The sequence below is a fragment of the Ostrinia nubilalis genome, chromosome 4, assembly GCF_963855985.1.
Source record: "Ostrinia nubilalis chromosome 4, ilOstNubi1.1, whole genome shotgun sequence".
Taxonomy (NCBI): domain Eukaryota; kingdom Metazoa; phylum Arthropoda; class Insecta; order Lepidoptera; family Crambidae; genus Ostrinia; species Ostrinia nubilalis.
In genome coordinates, this window is record NC_087091.1 from 12,782,246 (window position 1) to 12,809,495 (window position 27,250).

At 38.4% G+C, this 27,250-nt stretch overlaps 3 protein-coding genes across 3 annotated transcripts; 2 read left to right on the top strand and 1 right to left on the bottom strand.

Moving 5' to 3' along the window:
• Positions 1–568: 568 nt before the first annotated feature.
• LOC135071189 (protein misato) lies at positions 569–2,488 on the top strand. Its single transcript, XM_063964958.1, has 2 exons — positions 569–1,137; positions 1,226–2,488. The coding sequence occupies exons 1-2, from the start codon at positions 667–669 to the stop codon at positions 2,384–2,386; spliced, it is 1,632 nt and encodes a 543-aa protein (XP_063821028.1). The 5' UTR covers positions 569–666; the 3' UTR covers positions 2,387–2,488.
• Positions 2,482–12,115, bottom strand: LOC135071384 (calcium homeostasis endoplasmic reticulum protein). Its single transcript, XM_063965176.1, has 14 exons — positions 11,878–12,115; positions 11,611–11,781; positions 11,216–11,502; positions 10,248–10,410; positions 9,534–9,681; positions 9,112–9,188; positions 8,739–8,937; positions 8,112–8,667; positions 7,638–7,771; positions 6,719–6,886; positions 6,048–6,166; positions 4,279–4,411; positions 3,275–3,444; positions 2,482–2,686 (listed from the first exon to the last, which is right to left on the bottom strand). The coding sequence occupies exons 1-14, from the start codon at positions 11,900–11,902 to the stop codon at positions 2,583–2,585; spliced, it is 2,454 nt and encodes an 817-aa protein (XP_063821246.1). The 5' UTR covers positions 11,903–12,115; the 3' UTR covers positions 2,482–2,582.
• Positions 12,116–12,652: 537 nt separating this feature from the next.
• Positions 12,653–27,085, top strand: LOC135071195 (vesicle-fusing ATPase 1-like). The gene is made up of 16 exons (XM_063964966.1): positions 12,653–12,803; positions 13,001–13,089; positions 13,716–13,845; positions 14,357–14,442; positions 14,856–15,001; positions 19,305–19,443; positions 20,365–20,507; positions 20,583–20,782; positions 20,855–20,987; positions 21,513–21,715; positions 22,129–22,317; positions 22,948–23,080; positions 23,766–23,923; positions 25,142–25,326; positions 26,022–26,180; positions 26,949–27,085. The coding sequence occupies exons 1-16, from the start codon at positions 12,792–12,794 to the stop codon at positions 27,082–27,084; spliced, it is 2,241 nt and encodes a 746-aa protein (XP_063821036.1). The 5' UTR covers positions 12,653–12,791; the 3' UTR covers position 27,085.
• The last annotated feature ends 165 nt before the right edge of the window (positions 27,086–27,250 follow it).

A 27,250-nucleotide genomic window follows, 5' to 3' on the forward strand; every position in this document is an offset into this window, starting at 1 on the left:
TGTCTTAGCAACATCAGAATCGGTCCAGTACTTTCAAAATTCGTTGTGTGTGCCAGTGTGGCTACTGGCTACTTAAGATTTGCCACTTGCCTGCCACACGATTTTCCGTTGACTATCTTTTTCAACTTTTTCAAATTACTGAAATATTAAGTACAATCATTGAACATTTGTTACGGTACGGATAGCGCAGCATAATTAATTACTTTTGTACAATAGAAGAAGAACCTTATGTAAGTACTACAAACGTAAGTTGAAATGACAATGTATATTGTGCTAAATAAAATTCGATCGTCTTTTATTATGTTTTCAATAGACATGAGAACTTAGATTAATCTAAGCATGGGAATATGAACCTGGGAAACCAGGAACTCCTCCTGACTGACAAAGACTTCTCCTGTGTCTTCTCCATTGATGCAGGTAGATGCAGAATCATGAAGGAATTAATTTATTCCTTCCTTACTAATACGATGACGATACGATCGTGGTACGAGTGCAATTTTTTTTAAGGTGTAATAATCTGTGATATAACCTCACTTTTTAATTGTCAAACTCATTGTCACCAATTGTCACTGAACTTGTGTAAAATTGATTTGTTTACCATTGGTGCTAATTCATTTTACGGAATAAATAATCAATGAGTTACAAATATTCCCTTACTCTGTCACAATGGCTACTCGTGAGATATTAACTCTTCAATTTGGTCACTATACGAATTATATTGGTGCTCACTTCTGGAATACACAAGAGCTTAGCTTTGACTATACAGGCCTTAAAAAAACTGAAGTTAATCATGATATTTTATACCGCGAAGGGGAAAATGGTAAAGGAGAAACTACTTACACACCGAGGCTCCTTTTGGCGGACTTGAAAGGTTCTCTGAAAACCCTACCAGTGAGTGGCGGATTACCTGAGGAAAGCGATCCGGACTACCTAGAGTGGGAAAATGTTGACAAAGTTGAAGAACCAGCTCCTCAAAAGAATCAGTATTTAGTTGATATTGATTCAGAAGGACCAGCAGCTGCAGAGAAAACTTATAACTTTGAAGAAGAAGTCAAAACCTGGACCGATTTTATTTATCCTCGCTTACATTCCCGTTCAGTCAATGTTATCAAAGAATACAACCATGGCGATGAAAATGTATGTATATTTATTTTAACCTATATATTTTACAAAAAAAACCTTTCATTTTTAAGTTTAATTCATCAGTTTCTTTCTTTATTTACAGGAAGGATTTGACATTTATAACTCTGGCACCGCATTATGGAAACACGACTTTGGCGACACATTCAGTGATAATATTAGAAAATATGTAGAGGAATGTGATAGCATGCAAGGGTTCCAAGTTAATTTTGACTGTATTGATGGATTTTCTGGAATGGCAATGGGTTGCATTGAATATTTGGCAGATGAATATACTAAGCCTATTGTAGCTTATCCTATCATTCCATCATACTTTCCTGATAATAATCCTAGCACACAAGAAGAAAGAGATAAATCTAATTTAAAAGACTCAACTAGGCTGGTAAATCTTGCTCTTTCTCTGCAAGCATTATCTGAACATGCCACATTATTTGTACCTTTGTGTACCGGTGAAAAAGGATGGAGAAAACCAGGAAACCCAAGATCTTTTGAATACATTAACTACAACCCACAGCTTTACTACCACTCCTCAGCATTATTGGCCACAGCTATTGATACTCTTAGTCAGAAATACAGACACAAAAGCAACATTCATACCATGTCTGATATCTGTGCAGATATGACTGGGTATGGAAGGAAAATGGCAGCAGCTTCCCTTGGCATGCCATTTGCATTGAATGAATCACAATACCTGATTGATTTTCTGAACAATACAACTAAACCTATTTATACATCCCTAACACCCAGTTGTAAGATTGCATCAGACAAACTGTTCCAGTTGATCACAGTCAGAGGGATACCAGAAAGCTATTTGAAAGCACCACTGAAGGAAGCCAAAGAACAAATGAATTTACCGGCATACCGATGCAACAGTGTCAAAGAAATGTTTGAACTTTATTTCCAAGCAAGCAACTTCTTATCAGCAACAAATGTTACTGTCTGTGAGCAGCCCTTTGAGTTAAAAACACCATATCCACAATTTTTCTCGAAAGATCTAAACAAATATGGTTTTGTAGCAAGTGATAGTACACAAGAGAGATTCGAAAGTTGTGCTGTTGTGGCAGGCTACCATAATGGCAATTTTATGGCTGATATGATTGAGAAAGTACACAGAGAGGTCAGCAGAATTCAGTTTGCAAAATTACACAAATTCAGACAAGAAGGATTGGAGGCGGCAGATTATAAAGAGAGTTTGGACAAATTGGCTGAATTCAAAGATAATTATGAAGATGACTTTGAACTTTAATTACAGTAATTAAGCTTAACTTAACTTTTATCTTGTATTGTGCTATAACATGATATTAATTTATTCATAAGTGCCTTTTCAATAAAACCATAAAGAAAAATTCATATAACTTTATTTTTAAGATGATTTAGATAAAATAAATCATACCCATCCACACACTTTCATTGTACACATTTACACAACATAATATCAGCGATCACGATGAACGCTCTAGTGCTCTTTCCTTCATCCTCGTAATAAATGCTGCACCTTTGTTCTTTCTGAAGTTTTCGTAGGGGTCATTTAAGTTTACGCCTATACCTGAAATAAAAAAAAAAAATAAGTACCTAATGTCTAACAGTATATTACAGATAAGGCTAGAAGAAGGAAGTGAAGAAGTTAACTTTTTAGAATCTTTTCTAGTGACTAAGAAGTATTTGCTTTCATCATCATCAACAGCCCTTTACAGTCCACTGCTGGACTATGAGCCTCCTCCACTATAGTGGAGGGTTTTGCCATAATCTCCACGCTTGGCAGGCGGGTTGGAGATCGCAGTTTAAAAGATTGATGTTTTCCAGAGAGCGCTGCTGCCCATTCTCTGTTTGATGTGTAGTCCCTTAGTCGCCTCTTACGACACCCGCGGGAAGAGTAGGGGTTGGTGACAAATGTATTCTACTCTGCCGTCACCACACGGCTTAGAAGTATTTGCTTTATGTGTACTAAAAGTCGATTCACAATGCCATAGGTTTAGTAGTTAAATAGTTGCATAAATTTTAATTTAATCAATAGCCAACAAGAATCGACAAATGGAATGACAACTTGTCATCAAGAGGAATAGGCTAGTCTTTTCAGAGAGAAAAACTAATCTATTCAAATAAATATAGGACTATAATAGGATCTAGTAGTTACCTTTATATTGATCCTGCTTATCCCTAACTGTGCCCCCGCTGATTGGCTCGGCTATGCCCTGCCCGGCCGCGCCCAGCCCGCCGGCGCTCCAGCCCATCTTCTGAAGCAGCTGGTGGCCCTTGTTGCTGGGGTCCAGGCCGCTGGATGTACTGGGATAAGATGCACCACCACTGTAAAATGAGGTAACATTAGCTTATGTTCTTGAAAAATTTACTTCATTACCAAGGTAATTAAAATAAAAAAAATGTTTATGTTTAATTACCTACAGAAAAGAATGCTTGGAATTAATAAGACTGTGTCGATCGATAGATACAAATTCATAACGATGTTAAACGGCAGTAATATTTGCAATAATAACAACATAAACATGCCAATAGAAACTGATCAAAATCACCTCAAGAGAGATTGAACTGTCTTATGTCCTTGAAATTTCACAGTGCAATTACAATATTACAATTACAAATATTAGTAGAATTACAGTCTATCGAATATACAGAAAAAGCCACCGTAAAAGTTAAGACTTACGTTATACCATACAATCTGATTTTTATGTATAATATTTGGGCCATAATTAGAAGTATTTTCCCCAACAGCCAGACAGTTTTGACAGTTCCAACTCCTTGCCAGATAGTTTTTTTAGGGTAGCTCCCAAAGCCACCATGACCCAAACTTCATAATTCACCAACATTATATCCTATATTGGGAGCATACGCTGACAAACTTTCAGCTTTTATAAAATGACGTAGGTCTGGCGTTCACTAGCTCTTAGGCGGTTATCACACTGCGCCGCGCTCCGCCGCGGAGCGCGTGATTTCATATAAAAAATCACGCGCGCGGACGCGTTGTCAGTGTGAAGTGCCGCGCGTGTTTTCCATACAAACTGAGGTACTTGCATACAATTATTAAATCTGTCGCCCCGCGCTCCGCGACGGAGCGCGGCGCAGTGTGATAACCGCCTTAGTCTATTTAGTTTTAGGCTAATATAAATAAAATGCGAAACTTACAGGAAACTAGGGGGCGTGGGCGACCGCGAGCGCTCGACGCGGCGCGAGCGCGGCGACTCGCGGTGGCGCTCCCGCGGCGACCGGCTGCGCGACCTCGACCGCGACCGCGACCTTGACCGTGATCTTCTGCGGCCTGTGGGGAGGACATTATTTATATGGTCGTGTGTTGATACCTGCGGATTTTTGAGAAGCACCAAATTTTGTGCTGTTGAACTGTGACATTTGTGATCGACTCGCTAAGGCCCAGAACAGACAGTGAAACTCAACTGCAACGACACAGCAACTGATGAATGAAACTGAAAGTTTCAAACTGGTCGTCATGTGTGGTCTCTCAACGGACGCCATGGCAGAAACTTAGATGCAACTCAAAAGTAACTAGCAGTTGCAGTTTCGTTGCAGTTGCCTTTCACCGTTTGTTCTGGGCCTAAGGCATAGGCATTAGATCTGCCGGTTTTACCTAATTTAGGGTGGATTCGATCATACAAGAGTAAATATTAATCTCAGAGCAGGCCTGGCTCACTCCGCGCGGTACATCCGATAATTACCTACAGCGAAGCGCCCCGCCGGCGGGTATTATATCAGTCGAGTGTCACGCGCGCGCCCGTCAGGACGCTGGCGTGCGTTGTAGTATGATTATAATTCTATGATCGAAGTATTATTTAAAAATGGATATAAAGAGAAAGAAATATTGTGCGGCGTTCGGGTGTTTAAATTCGAAAAGAAATCTACCGGATTTATCTTTTTTTTCGCTTCACAAAGATGCTGAAAGGTATGTTGGCCATGTAGGTAATCAATAATTCTTAGGATAGTATAGGAACCTAACCTACTACTACTACTGCTCAGAATGCGTTCGTTCGTTTCAGCCAAATGACGTCCACTGCTGGACAAAGGCCTCTCCCAAGGTTTTCCATAATGAATGCATACTTACCTACATACGTACTTCATTACAAATAAGTAGATTAATTATTTTTTCACTAGACAGCAACCCTAACAGCGTAAGAAGAGTTCAGAGGCACGCGATAGAAAGAGACAAAACTTGTAGGTGAATAAAATTGTAGGTACGTAGTGCTGTGCGAGCTGAATTCCACTGTATCGCGTCGTAGCAAGACTTTCATTTATTTAAATCGTCTTGCGGAGTAATCCTTCTGTACCTGTACTATTACTTATTCTGTGCTCAGAGTCAGTTATTCGACATTTTGACATATTTCCCATACTGAAACTGTCAATGTGCCAGTTATACCAGGAGTTATTCTCGGATAAAAGTTTGGTCGAATCGGGCCTTAGGCACATTAACGTAGCGAAGCGATCAGGAAATTTAATCTGGCACGAATTTTACTTTGTCTAGAGGTTCATAAGTTATCTCATCATCATCATCATTTCAGCCATAGGACGTCCACTGCTGAACATAGGCCTCCCCCAATGCTTTCCATGTTGATCGATTGGCAGCGGTCTGCGTCCAGCGCTTCCCTGCTACCTTTACGATGTCGTCGGTCCACCTTGTAGGTGGACGTCCCACGCTGCGTTTTCCGGTACGCGGCCTCCATTCCAGAACCTTTCTGCCCCATAAGTTATCTAGCAGAGTAAATCACTAGCTTTTAGTGCAAGTAAAAATTTTTAGGAAAAAAAAAATACAAAATAAGTTTCTAACTAAATTGATTTATAAGTAATTTTAGGAATTCACAGGATACTAATGCAAATGGAAATCATTTACCCCAGATGTAGCAGCTTACAGTAGCTAATATAAAAATCCCTATCAACCCGTGACTTACCGTCTCTTTCTCGTCTCCAAGTGGTTGCCGAGGTTGCCGCTGCTGCTTTGCGGCGCGGCGACGGCGACCGCGACTTTGAGCGAGCGGGCGACCGTTTCTCCGGCGTTCGACTTTTCGACCTAAACACCAAACGAATAAGGTCGTTATCACAAAACAATCCAACGTCTAAATTGATCACTACGACAAGCGGGCATAGCTGTATACGTAAACGTGCAATATCAACAAAAATAGAACATTGTAATAGTAAAAATCAACAGACCTTTTACTCCTGAAATTGGCACAATTCGTGAATATGAGTTATTAGTAGTAGTCATGCACACATAAATACAGAAACAGTATTTTTATACAACTTTTCTCATACCCAAGACATCCCAAATTTCGGGTAAAAGTAAATATCAACAGAAAGAAAATTATATGAATGTAAAGATTTACGTTTGTCAAGTTTTGGTAGAGTCTTTTTATGCATTATTTTACAGTTTTATATTATCTTACCTATAACGAAACTAGAAAGAAAAGTCTAATATTTGATTCTAACTTACTTGAACTACTGTAAGCTTTTAGTAGTACTTCAGATAAGAATAAACTCCTAATGCCAAGTTGTATTTTTGTTAAAATTACGTCAGGCTGTAATAATAATAAAGACAATGAATTTGTGGTAACTGTATATTTACCTGTATCGTCTGCCAGGCGGGGTGGGTTGTTTTTGTAAGTCTTTGGGGATGGGGCTCGGAGACTTTGACCTTTCCCTGAGCCCCTGAGCAACTGCCTCTTCTTTGTTTTTCCTCGCCGAGTTTTTGGCTTTGTAATATTCATATAATCCTAATTTCTCCCATCCCTCACTGAAATTGAAAACACCAAAATTAATAAGTACACAATTTGTGTACTAGATCGAAGTGGTTATGTAATGATTAGTTGATGCATCTACAAGATAACTTATCCAACTTGCAATATGAGATGGTTTAAAATATTTAAAAAAAAATCATCATTGTCAAAGTTTATTAGGTTGCACAAGTCTTACAAATAGGGTTAGAAAACTGCACCTAAAAGCATAGACAAGAATTAAGGATATATTTTAGGCTACCCTCTTTTTGCAACAATTGTCAAGTACATAGCCCAACATTTTACATTAGTTTTATACAGGGTGTTAGGTAAATGGGTATATGAGCCGACACTAGCCCATGTTAACATGGTCATATAAATGGTATGGTGAAGTCAGAAAATTGATATCTTCATTTTTTTTATTTTATTTTTCATACAAATCGGATTTTATAAAATTAATTTTGTATGAAAATTAAAAAAATTAAAATGATGATATCAAATTTCTGACTTCACCATACCATTTATATGACCATGTTAACATGGGCTAGTGTCGGCTCATATACCCATTTACCTAACACCCTGTATAAGTGAATGTAATTCTTATTAGAATAAGGGCCGATTTTTCAATTGTCCGATAACTTAACTGAAGAATAACCTTGTCATTTTGACATATTTCCCATACAAACACTGTCAATGTGCCAAACTTATTCTTCAGATAAGTTATCCGACGATTGAAAAATCAGCCCTAAAGGACCTATAAAAGGCACGTACTTATCTCTAGGCCTCTCGTGGTTGGGTGCGGCGTAGAAGGCGTCGACGGCAGCCAGCAGCCGTTCGTTAGGCGGCGCAGGCGGCGGCAGCCGGATTCGCGCCGGGTCCAGGGGCCTATACCGGTCGTCTTCCAACTGTAAAAACACAAGAGTTAAACTTCTTTGGGAAACTTTTCATTGATTTTCAATAGAGGAAGAAGTTCTGTAAAAGACTAATGCATCATTATTATATCGCAAAACTATTAAGCGCATGATATCTCATCCATATGTCGATTTTAAAAAGAAAGAATGTAAATATTTATTGCCAGATTAACTAATATAATACAAAAAGGCTGACCTCCACACTAGGCATTGCCTGTCCTGTGGAGGTTTCACGATTCACAGATAATTAATATTTATACGGCTGAGGTGCATCTTTATGTTTTAGGTGTTGTTTGGTTTTCAAGCAAAAAAATGTAGTTAAGAAAGAACTTACCATGATAAGAGGAACCATTAAACCAGCAGGCAACTCGAAATAGGGAACAGAAGGCATAAGGTCATCATTGTTTATTTCCGTGAACGCAGGGAAGCCTGGAGGAGGTTTACTAAGGTCTGGAAGACCATTTTGGAATGCTAACAGGGCTGAATTATCGTTGGGCTTGAATCCAGGTGGCGGTTGGGAGAAATTGACATTTGGAAGATTTGACAAATCTGGCTCTTCTATATCATTTCTCTTCTGATTTGTGATTTGATCGAAAGTTTGACTATCATAACTGTTATCATTGCCAGTCATGCTGTTATTAGATGGGTAGTTGTCGCCACTTTCGCTGCCGTATTGATTATTGGAGCTAAAGTTATGATCGTAACCTCCCATCTGGGAGAAGTTCTGATCGCCATGGAAGTTATTGTTTTGGAAGTTTTGCATGTTATTTTGCTGCTGCATGTTGTCGTTATCATGACTGTTCTGAATCTCGATAGCTCGCTTCTGCATTTCAAGTTGCTGAATTTGTTGCATTGTGTGTGACACAAAAGCCTGATGTTGAGTTTGGTAGCTGGAAACAAAATAAGGCATCGGTAATTGGTGTAAGATGATTTCAGTTCAAATAAACTTCAGAATACATACTTTTCGAATGTGGTTTTTGTTTGTTGTGTCAAATGTGATATAGCGTTGGAGTGCAGAGCAATCAAGTTGTTCTGGTACTCTTGGTAGGAGCTGGTGGGGCTCTTCATTTTCTCTATAACGGCGGTCTCGAAATAATTCGACTTGGACTCCCACAGGCGAAGCAGCTTGTTAAGCTTAGCCTCCTGCTCTTCGGTGACGGCTGAAACAGCAGAATAATTAAACCGATGTCGTATCAGCCAAACTGGCGCTAAGCAAGTTACCTGGCGGCGCAAACCACAGGTGATGATTTTCTAAAAAAGTACTTTAAATAGAGATGAGTATGCACAAACAACAAGATACCTATGTCTTGACATCATTATTATAAATATGTTACCTATACTGGCATTGCAAAACATTGGAACCACCACATTTTCCAAATTTTTCTTCAAATCTTCTGCGTTTTTGCGAGCACTGTAATTAGGAATAACAGTATCAAAGAGACTGCTTGTTAACAGACAAAGTGGTACACATAAAAACAATGTTTTACATAAACAGTGATTACAGTTGAAAAAAAATTTTTTAATTACATTTATAGAAAGAAACATGAAATAATTATTTTATTGATAAAATTTTAACGAGAAAATATTAAATTACCTATTAAAAAAATATATTTTAGGTGATGCCAACCCAAAAAATATTAGTTACTTTAATTACAATGATAAAAAGAAGTTTTAAATCGGGATTAGCACACAAACCATAACCTGACGTTTGGACATGATAATCTAACAACTAATAAATGATGATTTAGGTACAAACCAGTGGTGTAGGACGTCGTTGACGAGGTAGATGATGTGTAGCTTCTGCGAGAACGGCGCGCCCGGCTGGGTGACTTTCCGCAGAAGGTGCTGCGATATCACCTTGCCCGCGTCGTGAGACGTGGCATGCTGCAATATCCAGCCTTTGCCTGATGGTCAAATTTGGAAATATCATTTGAAAACCTTCATACATCTTATGAGAACCATGCTGGATAAAATTATGATTATACTAGCTTTTCCCCGCGGCTTCACACGCATGAAATTTCGTTTGTCACAGATCGTCATAAATTATAGCCTATATGTAATTCTGGGTTATAAACAATAATACTGTAGTTTCATCAAAATTCGTTCAGTAGTTTTTGCGTGAAAGAGTAACAAACATCCAGACATCCAAACTTTCGTATTTATAATTTTATAATATTAGTAGGATCATCACATGGCATCAGAAGTCCAGCAACTCTCTTTTTAAACCGTTTTAAAAGTTTTATTTATAATTATTCTTCTTACTGGCTTAAATTTTGCATATTTGGTTGGAGCATACTCGACAATGTCGAGTGTGGACATGGTAGCCGAAGTTTAAAGTTTGATAAAATAGTACCAGAGTCATGTAAGCTTTGATCATCATCAAAGATCTATTAGGCTAATGCTAATTGGATAAATAAAGGCTTCCTTTTATTGAATCAAGCTAAGCCAACTTTGTATTTTATTACAATACCTGTAGAGATGCTGTCTTTTGTGCATGTGTCTATGATAGGTTGTAGTATGCCGTCCAGCTCAGGCAGACTGATTTTATTCTCCTCGGCCATCATCTGGATTTTTTCCACTTGCGCCTTGCTCACTAGCTCATTAATTTTAGCCTGCTGCTGCTGAATTAACACCTAAAAACATATGATTTTGATAATAAAAGCTTTTAGAAATAGCTGAGAAAACGGTATAAATATCCTGTAGATGAAATCATTGAATGAGTATCGATAAAATCAAATTCATGAAATTAATTATGATAAAAGCAGATTACATAATCATATCATTGTCATTTAATATCAAGAAATATAGTAGAAAAGCTTCTCAAACATCCTGTGAAAAGTATTTCTCATGAGACTAAGTGATAATTATTATCTTGTTTACAAGTTATAAAATGGTCATGCTACAAGTAATAAATATTATTGCAATGGTTTTAATTGACTCTACTATTCTAAAGGTATATTAATTATGAATGAATAAATCAGACATATTGGAAGCAAACAAGGATTGCTTTGGCTCCCAAAAACATGAAGCATAATAATATGAAAGTCTTTTTTCTGCAGCAGGACACAATGAGCTCATAATATAAAACAACAAAATGCGAGTATATGTTGCAAAAAGTAACAAACACAGTAGTAACATAAGCATAATGTAATAACATAATTTGAAGTTCATTGATCATCAGATTATTGTTAGAATAATATTCAATAAAAAGATTTGACGACAGACACCAGACATGTGAAAGTAAATAAAAGCTTGTAACAAGGAGCAGACAAACACAAATCACTAAATAAAATAGGGCTTGAGCTCACCACCTGACCACCACCACCTAATCCAACTTGAAACATGAAACAGTGTTAAGTGAAATATGACTGACTATACATATTAAACTTTCCGTTTCAAAGTCCGATGGTGAGCTCCAGCCTAGCAATAGAGACTAACCGTGTGCTGAGCATTGAGATTGTTTTCCGATTGAGTTATTTGCTCTTTTAGCATGTTGATCTGGACATTGACGTTGTCGACGTCGTGTTGCGAGTGCGGCGCGGGCGCGGGCGCCGAGTTGGCCGCCAGCCACTGCTGCAGCGCCGGCGCCGCCGCCATCGACGCCGCCAGGCCCAGCGCTGCGGGCGACGCGCCGGCCTGTTGGGGCATTACATATTGCCTGTTCTGTGCCATATAAGCCCCGGCGGGAGCGGGTGCCACCTGGCCACCGGCGGATTGCTTTAGAACTATAAACAGCGGAGGTTCACTTGAAACGGTTATATCGACACGCAATCAGCGATCGGGCGCGACCGCGACACATTCAATTTCAGCCATCGTCACTTATGAATGCTTACTTGCTTGCTCTGTGGTCACTTTGTACTGGTAGTAGTTGAAGTATTCTCCGCCGTACAGGAAGCTGAATTTCGGGTTGTTTTTTTGTTTGTTCTTGGTCATCTTCTCGAACTCCGGGCCATTTCGGGCGACAAATTGTGCGAGTTTGTCGATTATATTACGAAGATCTTGATCTAAAAATAAATCACAATTAAGTCAATCCACAGCTGCGAATCAAATTGCAGAACTTATTTGAAACGATAAGCTTTAGGAATTACAAAAACACATACCTTGCGGTGGCTGCGGAAGCTCCATTTTTACTAATAAATTGAGGTTAGTTGAACGTCAATCTTTTTAACTATTGATTGAAGCACAAATGAAACCTGCTGTCGTCATAATATCACTTTTTATTAATCCTTTAGGGCTGAAGTAGGTTCCCAAATAAATGGTAAAATCGTGAACGCTAAACAATCACAATTTCAGACAGACCTTTTTCAGCCATTTGTAAAATTTGTTCTTGGGGTTACCATAAAAATAAATAGAGATACGTAACAGAAAAAAATACTTTCACTCGACCTTTTACTTTGAAAACGCTGAAAAATATTTTAAATAATTTTATGATGACTAAAACTAAACATGAAATATTTTATGTTTTTGTATTGGACCTAGGATGGCTTTTTAGCTAAACTTCTGGCAAAATGGCACTAGTTTCATCAACGTACATTCGATACGATGATATGTTTGCTACGGATAAACTCTATTACATCGATCGTATCGTATCGTATTCATTCGCTCTTTCTCTTTCTTCCTCTTCTTTTGTGTGAATAGCGTTTTCCCGCTCTGAATTAATTGAAGTAACCAAAGAGTTTGTAAATACCATGTAAACCAACTTTGTGGACTGATAAAAAACCTACTTGATACATAGTGAAGAATAGACCTTATGCTGCGGCAATAAGGCTTTATTTGCTTAAAACTCGATTTTACTCCAATTGTTCTTCAAAGATAATGTAATGTTATCTTCGCCGGTCTGCGCATGCTCGAAACAGTAGGTATTGATCGCTCGCCCAATGGTTTTTCAGCACAAGAAAATTCACTGCAGTCATTCGTTGCCCGAGTGACGGCTCCACATTCTGTTTGATGTCAAAAACATCGACGTGAATCATTTTTGTCAAACCTAGTGCTTCAGGGCATTTAGCTAAATAAAATGTCTTCAATGGTAAGTATTTTTGGTACAATTACTTCTGTTACTTGAAAGAAATCCAATTTGTCTTATGCCCATTAAAATATGCTGGAAAAGGATTCACTTTGAATATGTTTTATTTATTTATTTATTTCTATGTTTATTTCCATATTCATTTCACTCCGGTTTCATAAAGTTCTTATTGTAATTAATTTAATTGATATTTGTTGCAGCGTATGAAGGCAGCAAAATGCCCTTCAGACGAGTTGGCCATTACAAACTGCGCCCTGATAAATCCAGATGATTTCCCCAGTGATGTAAAGTAAGTATTGTTTGTATTTTTTCAACAAATTTCTAATTAATATGTTCAGTATTACATCACAAAATCCTTAAATAAATCCACAAGTATCCTTAAATGTATTTAACTTTATGTTATCAAATATAATTCTACTAATAACAACTGTAATATTCCCTGTCCTACTACTGATTGTTATGGTTTTACAGTTATTTCATAAAATTAGATATTAGTATAGTAATTATATACTTTTGTACAAGTAATTTACAAACTTAAAAACTAAACTATACAAAAAAAATCAATACATATTTACAAAAAAGGAAAATAATAATTGGTCTATTACCACAAAATTGGGCAACTTTGTGTTTGAGCTGAATCACCATGTTTTTGCACAAATTTTTATAGGGGCTTTATGAAAGAATTGTTTGTCTAACATTAAAAATTATTACATTAACATAAATAAATATAAAAAATATGGAAATGTACACCGCCCACTTTGGAGACACAAATTGAAATTCAATACAAGGGATTTCATCAAGTTTGAGAATTGAGATGATTGTTTTGTTACTTTTGGAATTAAATGTTGAAAACTATTATTGGTTGAGAAATTTTGTGTATTAAAATATACAAAACATATAAAAATCTTTTCACAGGCATATTGAAGTGACCACAGGTCCTTCCCAGCATTTCGTCTTTAGCGTCCGGTTCTATGGTGGTGTTGATCGTGGGACAGTTGGATTCTCGGCGCCTCAAAGAAAATGGGCTACTTTATCTATTGGACAGGTAGGATTTATTTTATGTTCATATTTCATTCTTTTCTTATAGCACTTGATGTGATTTTTTTATTTATAAACTGCCCAAAATTACAGTGGAGTATGATGTTATGCAGATGATATCATTGTTTGCATCTTTTTTACTAATCACACTGAGTGAGTCATTTAGTGTGTTGTGATGTTTTAGAAATGTTTTTATGCCAATGTAGTATCATAAATGAATATTATTTTGTTATAAATAATCAAAAATCATTCTGATTATCTATCTAGGCAGAATAACACAGCAAAATAAATAGCCACTTTAATACTTGGTTAGTGGTTATCAGAGATATTTCCTATGTTATGTATTTGTGATGTGCCTAAAGTTGTTCATTAAAATACGTTGCAGCACCTCATGACAATATAGTCATTATGTTACATAAACATTACATAACTTAGGTAATAATAGTCCTAATTTTCCCTTATTTTGTATGTATGTTATAATATTGTTTTGTTTATTGTATTGTTGTTTTTTTTAATAGCCTATTGATGTAAAGCCGTTCAAGCCTCAGAGCGCAGAATGCCTGTGCAGCGTGACCTTAGAGGCAGACTTCATGCTGAAGAAAACGTAAGTGAACGTAATTCGATTAAAGTTTAATATGATATGCGCCGCGTGCATTAGCTTAGCTCTTTATCGATTTTTAAATCTTCTTAATCATTACTTTTCTATGTTTTTTCTCTCAGCACCTTCCCGCGTGTTCCCCCTGTCACAAACGTCAAACATCCATTAAAAATTCTTAATAATGGTATAAGTTTTAGACTATTAATAAGACAATAAGGATTGTTTTTCGATTAATTTAATGAATCTATTTCGCTTCTGAAGCAGCTGGCTGATTGATTGCAGATAAAAAAGAGGAAAAAAATATGTCTAAAAATACTTACACTGTATTTTAAGTCACATAATACTGCACCTAATCCCATCAGTACAAGGTTCAAAATCAAATGGCTTCAATCGTCATTTTTACTATCGATCCCTTACAGCACTTCCCTGGACCCGTACGACTCAGAGCAGATGGCTCGCGACTTCTTGATCCAGTTTTCCAACCAAGTGTTCACGGTTGGACAGCAGTTGGCTTTCTCGTTCCAAGATAAGAAAGTCCTGTCGCTGATCGTGAAGAACTTGGAAGGTTAGTGATATTTTGTTCTGTACCTCTAGCATGAACAACTTTCGTCTTCGAATCGTTTGCGTACTCGATAAAATTCGATACTCAATCTTCGAATTAAACGATAAAGTGACAATTTTGATTCTCAAAATGAGTTTCGTGCAACCACATCTCATACTAAGTTCACTTTACGACACGTTCACAAGGGCCCTGTTGTAGTTTTCTTACTAAATCTTTTGATGGCGATTCTAGTACGCAAACGATTTGAAATCGAAAGTTTTTCGTGCTAGCCGTACTGATTGATCGTATTTAATGACAGGGTACGTGACTTTTGCTATATTGCAACACTCTTCCCGTTACATTCATTAACGATAGTATTGATACTACCGATAATGCTAAAGGCCCGGCAAAGCGGAGCGGAGAAGCGTCGGGTTATCAAATTTTTCTATACTATACTATTATTTGACAGCGGCGACAGCGGGGAGCGGAGAAGAGAATAATTGGAAATTAAAATAGTAAGACACGGGTCTTCTTAACGCGACGTTTATTAATGAGTTACATTAGCCGTGATCACAAGCAGACGAACGGACGACGCCGCGAACCGCCAGTCTGCTTGTGTCAACGGCTGCAGCATCGCAGCCGAAACGTCAAGCCGTGAGTACATAATGTAACTCATTAATAAACGTCGCGTTAAGACCCGTTACTATTTTAATTGAAATAGAACGCGAAAGCTTAAAATCTAATAATTGGAAATAATAAAATCTGATTGGTTATTCAAAACGCTTCTCTGCTCTGATCCGCTTTGGTGGATACCATTCCTAAGTTAGTACATATTTTAAAAGATCAGAGGTTCCCTACGGGGGCCTTTTAATAGCCTATTGTATAAACCCGCGAGTGTACCTACAAGGTGACTTTGGATTATTTTTCATGGATCTATAAAATAGTTAAAAATCTTTGGTATAGCATTATATTTCGTATCTCTGTTGGTCTGTTTAAGTCCTTAGATTCCTTAAATGTGATTATGTTTAAAAACGCCTTAATAACGTACTTTTCACCAAGTTTAAGGTTACTCGCACACAAATTGCTCGTAAATACCTAATCTCTTATTTTACTAGCAGTTTTAAAATCCAGGTGTTTCGCCGAGACATAACGCCCACATAAACATAGCGCTTAGTCTGATAACACAATGGGTTAACCAAATTACATGGATAGGTGCTCATTTTAAGTATTTGTTTGCTTTTTCTGGTTTTAAGCCTGGTCACCTAGATTATAGTGATATACCTATGTATAGGGTTGTAAGTACTTATAAAAAGACTATCTTTCCGCCCGCGGCTTCGCCCGTTTGGAATTTTGTCTGTCACAACAAAACTTTATCGCGCGTGTCTCTGTTTCAAAAACCTGGATAAAAACTATCCTATGTCCTTTCCCGGGACTCAAACTATCTCTATGTCAAATTTCATCAAAATCGGTTCAGTGGTTTAGGCGTGAAAGCAAGACGGACAGACAGAGTTACTTTCGTATTTATAATATTAGTATAGATTTCAAGGTATAACTGAAATAGAACTTGTATTTTCTCAGCAGTTTTATCAATTTTCTTTAGGCATCATCCGAAAAATAGGTCATTTGTATAATACATATATTTCAGATGACTATCTAAGATGTTTTTATAGTATAGATACGTTATACCCGCTCAAGAATGGCAATGCAAAAGAAAGCCAATTGTACTTGCATTCAGTCGGACATGATCGGTTGCCGCGAACAGCCACGAATGCACTTCCCGATTGCCTTCCTGATTGATTGATAATATGCCTTCGTGTGTTTTTAGTTGATGTACAAGTTACACTGCCACTATTATGAACCAGTAAATACAGTTTATTTAGTAAAAAAATAAATTTTAATTTTTATTCAATTTGACAAGGGTTGACGGTTGAATTTGACATGTGAGCTAAAATCTAGAGACCACTGCCAGGGGAAGTTGGGGCGAATATCTATCACTTAAGAATTCTGCATTTTAAACTCACGGAATTGTTTTTCTCTAGAAAATAATATTATTATAATTATGTATTCCTGTGTTGACACGTATTCATCCGAAATCGATAAAATCAATGCTATGGCTATTATTACTGTATGATTATAATGATTTATGATCAAACGAAAAAGACTCACTCGAGGAACAAAATTATAGCAGAAACGAATAATAATAATTATTTATTATTATTATTTATCCTTGGACATTTTTACAATACGCTTCTAGTCCCAAACAAAGGACAATGTTCGTTCTCCATACATTGTTCGCCGTTAGATCAACAGTGCCGAAAAAATACTTTCTAGGTTCTAAATGACACAAATCTTTATGTAAGAACAATTATTCCTGGCGGACCAATTCTATAAACTTATTGATAGCAATATTGTTATCATAACCTCTTACTTACTAGTATTGTATTATATTATTTTATGCACATCGATTTGGGAGATGTTCTGTATTGTAGTTGTCGCAGCCAAATTGTATTATAATATTGGACGGGTTTTGGAAATAGCTCGGCGTTCCACTTTTATGATTTACTTACTTACATTTTGCACGTAAATAAATAACATGAATCCTATGTTTACTTTCCACTCTTGACATTTAACACGTGACTTACCAAACTAACTATCTCCATGGTTACCGTCTTAGTCTATGCATGACTAGGGATTGAACAACTTTTAATTGAATATTATTAACACTTCTCGATAATTATTATCGATTGAAAAATATTCGGTATTTGAATCGAAAGATATATTCAATTTTATCAATATCAAAATATTCAATTTTAATAATAAAATAAATATTACATATTTACTACTACCTATGAAATGTTCTGAAAATTGCCTGGAGCGCTCCCCCAATCCTGGGTTTTCCCTTTCCAAGCTGAGAGGACATCATTTTGGTTCTATCGATACATTATAAAGGTACTTAATATTTGAAATGTATTACCAATTATTGTTATAAGCATTTTGAGCGAATAAAACTTTCAATTCTATTAGAACTTTAGACATTTCTCTCACTTTAAGCGGCATTGGATTTTTCATCAGATTTTGAAACTGTTACAGATATATTATCCCATATTGTTGTCATTGTCTATATCAGTGTTATGATCACAATTCTTTTTATTTTATTCATGACCTTCGACCAGTTGGACACATTCGATAGCTTCTTGTAGTATCGTGCAATATATTTTTAACTTTTAGTTAAAATCTAGTCATACTGTAGCAATTTGGACGATTTATTTTATTTACAAGATCGGTATCTTATTGTCTATGATGACCGCAGTCAACATCACTATTACATGGATTCCTAACAATGAAGTACGGCATTGCCTTGTGCCGATTTTACATAGATTTTATAGACACAAATTATGGAACTTCATAGGATATGGAGCAGGCCACGCCCTAAAATGTCCGGATGTCGTCATAGTATTATGGAATACATATAAAAGACTTTTATTATTTCATTTTCTAATCCTCAAGTGTCCGTTACAATCTAATTAATATTAAAGTATTCAAAAAGTAAGAGATTAATTTAGATACTTTACTGCTGTGCCCAGGAATCTGAGGCGGTTTCTGACAATGTCCTTTGATGTACCTGTATAAATTTACAGTCTGCTAAATCAAAACTGTGGTTAATATGAAAAATATGGGCGGACTATGTTTTCCTATCGAGGATTATATTTCAAAGCCTACAGTCAGAAATGCTACTTCCCGATCCCAAAAAGATTGCAATTTGTATAAATAATCGAATTTTAAAGTCTTTTTAGGGTTCTGTAGCCAAATGGTAAAAACGGAACCCTTATAGGTTCGTCATGTCTGTCTGTCTGTCTGTCTGTAGCTAGCTAGAGAATATTCCACTTTTAATCTCAGGGTACAACCTCATAAATTTTGCACATAAAAATAATCCGGATTTGAAAACTCATTATAAAAGACAAAAAAGGCATAAGACTCAAGTTGATTTGAGGGAAAATAATAAGTTACGTTTTGTCTTGCTTTTGTTTAAATATTAGTTTGATAGTTCATTCGAAAATACAATTTAGGTTCTCTATATCTGTGAGGGTCACTCTACCCCATTCTCCTTTTCTGTGCAAAATGTCATAATGAATAGCTGTCATAAAATAGGACTACTTGCGCCATTTTAAAATACAATAATGTAGGCGCATAACGTGTCTATTTATATGATATGTCATTGATGACTATTTGTAAGATTGAGATCTCCTCAATAGGAGATCTCAAGCGCCAATGCGCGGACTTAACTGTTCATTAAAATTTACTTCTTTTAAATTAATTTTTATCCTAGCTGTGGACGTCCAAGCATTGGCAGCGGGCGCGAACGCGGTGCCCCGCCGCGTGAAGATGGGCCGGCTGTTGCCCGACGCTTGCATCCAGTTCGATAAGGCAGAGAACTCTTCTCTGAACCTGGTTGGCAAGGCTAAAGGGTAAGTGGAACTGTATGACCTATTAAATGATCCTTTCAGCCATGGAGGAGATTGTTAGCGTACGGAATATAACTTTCATGACGTGAAGTCCCTTGTCGCGAACTTATTACTTAGACTATAGCCTTTAACTAGTAAAAGCGTGTGTCCATATAGGTCATAAAACAGTGCGTCCTAACTCAGGAGAATCACGATGGTAAAAAAATTAAATTGTTAAATTGGCACCATAAATGAACTTATCGATAAATTACCACCATAATTAAATGTGTGCCTAACTCATTACACACCAAATGAATTGAATGAAAACAGAACAACAAAAAATAAAGGAAGTCTGGAAGAAAATAGACAGACATACTTATTTAACCCCAGAGATTTGGATAGAGGACTGTCTGACCCTATGACCTTCCCGCATTTTCACGTACATCTTTTGCGCGTGAAAGGTTGATAAAACTCGAATAGCGCGACGCAGACAGAGCTTATTACAGCGTGCATATAAATAGAATAGGTCCCTAAAGGCAGATAAGGCGTACCAACTGGCCACTATTACGCCGTCATAACAAAAACACTAGAGTTTATGATTAAAATAATGCACAGCTGTAAAAGGATAATATTGATAGTGGATTAAAAATTAGTATTTCAGTTTAGGTATTATTTTTTTAGACAGGATTTTTTAAAAACTTCTATACTTCTGACAAATAGCTACCTCATTCGAATATCAGTTAGAGACCGCAATGAAATTGCAATGTAGGCTATTGTTTCGGTATTCCTAATGCCGTGGCTGGTCAAAATATTAACATTGCAAATTCAACCTTTAAAAGTGTAAGGTACGTTATTATTTGTCACCCAAAAATCCCGTGCCGATAATGTGCGCAGTCCCTTTACTACTCGGTCAATAAATGGGTATTAATTAACAAAATATTACAGGAAGCAACCACGCCAGTCCATTATAAACCCCGATTGGGACTTCGGAAAGATGGGCATCGGTGGTCTGGACAGAGAGTTCAATGCTATCTTCAGACGAGCCTTTGCCTCACGTGTCTTCCCGCCAGAAGTAGTCGAGCAGTTAGGTAACAAATGTTCCATTTATCTTGTTTGAATATAGGCCATTAACATATAACATTAACGTCGTAAATGGATTACAGGTTGCAAGCACGTCAAAGGCATCTTGCTCTTCGGACCACCGGGTACGGGTAAAACTTTGATGGCGAGGCAAATCGGTAACATGTTGAACGCTCGGGAGCCAAAGATCGTCAACGGTCCACAAATCTTGGACAAATACGTTGGTGAGAGCGAGGCCAACATTCGACGGCTCTTCGCCGATGCTGAGGAAGAAGAAAAGAGGGTAATGTAATTCTCAAACGTTTGTCCAAATGTTGGTCGGAGAATATTTGGCTAATGCGAAATGTAATTACAGGCTGGCCCCAACAGTGGTCTCCACATCATCATCTTCGACGAAATCGACGCCATATGCAAAGCCAGAGGATCTGTGGGAGGCAACACAGGCGTTCACGATACGGTCGTTAATCAGCTGCTGTCGAAGATCGATGGTGAGTTCTATATCATAAGTTCTTTCAGGTCTTCTCTCAGTATGTTTCAGTTTATGCCTTATTCTGACCTACCGACCATAAATATTCATCTTATTTGTAATAGATGAACTTTGCAACAAAAATGTGTTCTCGACCGTACTTTATAAGAAATCGGTGTAACTTAGATTTCAATGAGGGTTTTCACGTATGAAAAATCCGCCAGATGGCAATACGTAGACGCGAGGTCCAAATGCTGCATGATTCGTTATTTTTGACATGACATTGACAGATATGTCAAAATCCACCAATCACGCAGCAGTCAGACCACACATCCACATCCCGCCATCTAGCGGATCTTTCATTCGCGAAAACCCTCATTGTAATAGTTTTTAAAATTTAAAATCCGCGATTGGGGAGCCCCAAACATTAGATTTTCTAGTTTCTCGGCAGTTAAAGATCAGGCATTTCAACCTTCTTGTGTCTGGCTGATGTAGCGCCAAGTAAGGTCACCTGCCTGATTCGTTGCTAAACCTTTCTTTACCCTAGGTGTGGATCAACTCAACAACATCCTCGTCATCGGCATGACCAATCGTCGCGATATGATTGACGAGGCCTTACTCCGACCGGGTCGTCTTGAAGTTCAGATGGAGATCGGCCTACCTGATGAAAACGGACGTGTGCAGATCTTGAACATCCATACTAAACGGATGAAGGAATATAAGAAGATGGCTGATGATGTGGACTCTAAGGTTGGTATAGCTGTGAGTTGTGTTGTGATGTCTTATGAGTTTCCTTTACTTGCAAAAATAGTATATTATTAGATTACAGTCTTACAACACAACACAACTAAGATGTCTTATTGCCCGCGAAATAAAAGCTACTTTTGCCGGTCAAATGTTACAATTAATTGCACCCTGAACACGCGGTGCACTATTAGCCAAGTCTGAAAGCCCTAGAATTGAGCTGGGATTTTTTTAATAAAAAAATCCTCCAAAAATATCAGGGTAAAGTAACATTGTTTTCATTTTATTTGATACTAATCAAATACCATATTGTACTGTATCTCTATTATGATAACTAAGGTAACATACACAATACACAACCACTCACTTAAAAACTACTAAAAACTAAACCCACAGCATATTTCCAAATCTCTTCACAGGAACTAGCAGCCCTCACGAAGAACTTCTCCGGCGCAGAATTAGAAGGTCTGGTGCGTGCTGCCCAGTCCACGGCTATGAACCGGCTGATCAAGGCGTCAAGCAAGGTGGAGGTGGATCCTGAAGCCATGGAGAAGCTCATGGTGGAGCGAATGGACTTCATACACGCGCTGGAGAACGATATCAAGCCTGTAAGTGTTATTTAGACTTATGTCCGTTTTCACAATCAATCCCTAATTTTTAAGTGCCTCTATGAAAAAAAAATCCTGTTATGTGTTTCTATAGGGGTCACTTAAAAATTAGGGATTGGTGGCAAAGACGGGCATTAGTGTTCTATTTGGATACAATTTTGAGACAAGACAGGACAAGGAGACTGCAGGTGCTGAATCTTTGATTTTTATATTTTAAGAACCGGTAATAGACTAGGTTAGAGCTAAAGTCTTATAGCTGCAAAGCTAATATCATCAAGATTCACCGATGTATGAAATTTGTGTAGGACCTTTTATATTTTGTTTGCTGTCATAAAAAATAGACATTTATATCAACAAAATCGACACTGTTAGAAACAATTAGTTTTATACAGGGTGTTAGGTGAATCCGATTTGTATGAAAATTAAAATAATTAAAATGAATATATCAATTTTCTGACTTCACCATACCATTTATACGCCCATGTTAACATGGGCTAGTGTCGGCTCATATACCCATTTACCTAACACCCTGTGTCTCTATCAATTTGTCATTCAATTATCAGGTACTTTAAGTTCCATAGGAATTAAAGCTCTATACCCATTATAATAGTGACACATTCCCATCACCAGGCCTTCGGCACAGCAGCCGAGGCCCTAGAGCACTTCCTATCCCGGGGCATCATCAACTGGGGCACTCCAGTATCGTCGCTGTTGGAAGACGGCCAGCTGTATATCCAGCAGGCCAGGGCTACTGAAGCTAGCGGTAAGTTTGTTAATCCATCAACTGCGAAGTCTCATCCAAGTTATGATTTTTATGTAATGTATTATTATGTAAGGACATCCTTAGTGTCGATGGCATCACTTTTCTTCCAGATGGGAAAATTTTAGGGGATTTTCCCAATCTTTTTCATCCCGTGGCGCACTTACAAATTAGAGTTTTGTCACGGCGCCCTACCCTTTGAAAAAGACATAGTCGAAAGACGGGCGGGTAAAGACGTGGGAGGGGTAGGGTATCAACGGTTTTCAAGCGCCAACGCTACGCAAGGATTGACTCACGACGCCTCTCATTACTTTCTACGGCGCACACTTTGGGAACCTCTGCCCTGAAGAATTTCGGGTTAGTCCCAACGGCCCCGGTGGATCTGCCCCGTCAACGGGGTGGATGGGAAAAGGTGTTTCAACGACCCCGGTAGTCATAGCTATAGAGTATAGCTAAGACTATGACTACCGGGGTCGTTGAAACACTTTTTCCTATCCACCCCGTTGACGGGGCAGATCCACCGGGGCCGTTGGGACTAACCCTGAATTTCGAACGTTATCGTTATCTAACTTACGTTCTTCAATACCTATACAAATCAATTAGCCACACTAAGATATGCGCCTCATCCTAGTGATGTGCATCATGTGCCACAATTTCGCAGGTCATTGACAAGTTTTCTCTCACGCAGGCCTAGTGTCAGTCCTCCTGGAAGGACCTCCCAACAGCGGCAAGACGGCCCTAGCTGCAGAACTGGCCAAGCTGTCAGACTTCCCCTTCGTGAAGGTGTGCTCGCCTGAGGACATGGTCGGCTTCACAGAGACCGCCAAGTGCTTGCAGATTAGGAAGGTAAGATAACTAGACGATAGTCAATATTCAGGCATCTTGTGTAGCGGCAATACCTAAGTGCTATTTTACAGAAAAGTTTAAAGTCTTGACTGATGTGATGTTGACAGTATTTCTCTTATCAGCAGCATATAAGCAATATATGTAAAAGTGCTTTTTTAAGCCTATTTACAGAAATAAATGAGTTTTATGAGTTTTTTATCAATTCCGTTAGTTTTGCATTAGTTTCAACTAGTCATCACTATAAGGCCTTTATGCTGCGTCACTCGTCGCTTTATTTACCTCGCCTCGGTAAATGAAGCGATTCTATTGGTTCTTTACAAACACATCCCTCGCTACGCATCCTCGCACATCTCTGATGGAATTGCAGCCTAAAGTCTCGACTGCAGAAACACGATGGCACGAGGCAAATGGAGGATCTAGCATACAGTCCTTATGCTGGAGAGGCTTGATGTTAGCGCATATAAGAAATAGAGCGCTTTCACATTAGGGCATTAGTAGCGCGACTGCAGCGCGGCAGCGGCGTTCTTATAATGTGAAGGCATGCATCCGCTGAAAATGGCCTCACGTCACCTATTTTTAAAGAATACCTTCGACGAAGGCAAAGATAATATCTCATTCAGCCTAGTCAAAATTCTAATAAAAATATTTTTTTTAAATAAAAAAAATTAAGGGTTACACACATAGTATGAAATTTTCGGCAGCGCGTCAGTCCCGTGCTTGTCGCGCTGCTAAATCGCCTAAATGTGAAAGCGCTCTTAGTTTCCTCAAAGTTATCCACGGGTAGAGGTGGTTGGTCGCTGCTCTTCGGGAACTACACGAAGTACCATTATATCAACTGAATCTGTATTTCTCACATATGATGACACAGAAAACCTGTTAATAATTATTAGTTAAATTACTTACTTTAGGTATGCTAACTATAAATAAACATTCTGTCAGCAAAATTTTATTTATGTAACAAAATTGTTAACTTTTACTTTTATCAACATTGTTTTGGTGTAATTATTTATAATATCTGTTTAATAAGCACTAACTTACATAATAAGTATGGATACCTAAAACACAGGCACACATTTTTGCTTAGTTTAGGTATACTACTTTAATTAACATATTGTTACTAACCAAATAATTTCATACTCCCATTTAAGTTTCTTGTATTTAGGCTAAGTTTTTATTCAATAAATTTATCTTATCTTATCTTATCTATCTTCTCCACAGTACTTCGACGACGCCTACCGTTCCACTTTATCCTGTATTCTCGTGGACAACATCGAGCGGCTGTTGGACTACGGGCCCATCGGACCGCGGTACTCCAACTTGACGCTGCAGGCTCTACTGGTGTTGCTGAAGAAGCAGCCGCCTAAGGGTCGGAAGCTGCTCATCCTATGCACTAGCAGCCGCAGGTATGTTGGGAATATTACTTGTGAAATGTCTGAGGATGTGAGAGTGTGAGTGGGATGTGAGGTATGTGAGATAATATTTTGGCACTTATGACATACGGCCGCTAGTCCGCGACTTCGTACTCGTGGATGCTATGCAAAATTTGAGACTTTTAGCACTTGTAGTTTCTGAGATTTCGCCCTTTTAGGATATCAATCCCAGAAGAAATCATTCTTCAAGGTAATATTTTGACACTTACAGGTAACCCTTTGTCTATCTTTTGGGCCCTATCAGAGCGCTTTGAAGTAATGCCCCACAGACAAGTGTAGGAGCAATATATGTTATACTCCATAGACGAGTGTAGTAGTACGGAATCTCACATTTAGTGTCTCGAGCGTCGTCTTGCCAGCGCTCGCACAGCATTATCGAAAGGTTTTACTGAAACAGTAACGCAACCCTCTACTCCGCTGTGTTTAGCGTTAGTTATCGTGGAGTTGCGTTAACGCTGCGCAGGCGACGGAGAGACGACGATATTCAAGTGGGGGAGGCCTTTAATTTTTGAGCGACGCTCCGCGGCGTGTCTCGGCACCAAATGTCAACGAAACGTTTTGGCACGAAAGTACTTTCTTGTTGCGCCATCTGCATGTTTATTGTTTTATGTATTTTTTGCGAGTCCTTTGTGAGTATAACAAATGTTTTACTTTTCTTTTAACAACAGACAAGTGCTAGAAGACATGGAGGTGCTATCAGCGTTTACTGGCGTGCTGCACGTGCCCAACCTGTCCACGCCCGAGCACGTCATCACGGTGCTGGAGCAGAGCGACGCCTTCTCGCGCCGCGACCTCGCCAAGATACAGCACGACATGCGCGGAGCCAAGTGAGTATAGTTTAATCAGCATTACTAAAGCCCGGTCCGTGAGCACGTAGAATTTTGTCCAATGACCCCTAGCTACCCATCCTTTTCGCTCGCGCGTAATTATATTGCTGTCGCGACTGTGCGACTGGCACCCGCAGTGAGTGTGCGAGCGCGATAGCAACATAATTACGCGCGAGCGATAAGGATGAGTAGCTTGGGGTCATTGGACAAAATTCTACGTGCTCACGGACCAGGCTTTAGCTGTGCCCGCGACTTCGTACGCGTCAAAACCCGTTTCGCAACATTTTTCATTTTTGCTCTGCACCTATTACTCGTAGCGTGATGGTATATAGCCTATAGCCTTCCTCGATAAATGGGCTTTCTAACACTACACACACTACGTAAACAAACAAACAAACAATCTCTTCAGCTTTATAATATTAGTATAGATTACAGGACGTCCACTGCTGAACATAGGCCGCAACCATAGATTTCCTTCCAGATTGGTCGATCGGAAGCAGCCTACATCCAGCGCGCAGCACCTTCCTATAACTTTTATAAGGTCATCTCTCCATCTTGTGGGACGTCTCACGTTGTTTACTTTTGCAACTTACTTTACATAACGATAGAATAAAAAAAAATATCTGTTAACACTAACAAAATAGTCTGCCATGCGATTTGCACACTTTATAGTTTTATTATTACTTGCTCAATTTATTATTGACCTCTGATGTTCATAATTTTTCATGCCCATACCCAAAAAACTTTATATTTTTATTTTATTTCTAGGATTTTCATCGGCATCAAAAAGCTTCTCGCCCTCATCGACATGGTGAAACAAACGGACGAGGAGTCTCGAGTATTCAAGTTCCTCACCAAAATGCAGGAGGAGGGCTGCCTCGACGTGGGCACCACTATACAATAAGGATCATTGCAACCTTAGGGATTACACGCGCATACCACTCTCTCGCCCTCACCCGATCCGCACCAGCGCCGCGCCACAGAAAGTTCGCCCTGCGCCTCCGACCTCCGCAGCTTCGAAATAGACTACGATGACGTCAGCGAGTGCACGGAATCTCTCCCAGACACCA

Bases quoted from the DNA above. Each gene is read 5' to 3' on its own strand.
- LOC135071384 (XM_063965176.1), bottom strand. From the start codon at position 11,902: ATGGAGCTTCCGCAGCCACCGCAAG. The intron at 8,938-9,111 runs GTAACATATTTA...CTGCTGTTTCAG, and splicing joins GTTTTGCAATGCCAGTATAG to CCGTCACCGAAGAGCAGGAG. The intron at 6,167-6,718 runs GTAAATATACAG...TTTGGTGTTTAG, and splicing joins CCGCCTGGCAGACGATACAG to GTCGAAAAGTCGAACGCCGG.
- LOC135071189 (XM_063964958.1), top strand. From the start codon at position 667: ATGGCTACTCGTGAGATATTAACTCTTCAATTTGGTCACTATACGAAT. The intron at 1,138-1,225 runs GTATGTATATTT...CTTTATTTACAG, and splicing joins ACAACCATGGCGATGAAAAT to GAAGGATTTGACATTTATAA.
- LOC135071195 (XM_063964966.1), top strand. The intron at 21,716-22,128 runs GTTGGTATAGCT...ATCTCTTCACAG, and splicing joins CTGATGATGTGGACTCTAAG to GAACTAGCAGCCCTCACGAA. The intron at 25,327-26,021 runs GTATGTTGGGAA...TTTTAACAACAG, and splicing joins CTATGCACTAGCAGCCGCAG to ACAAGTGCTAGAAGACATGG.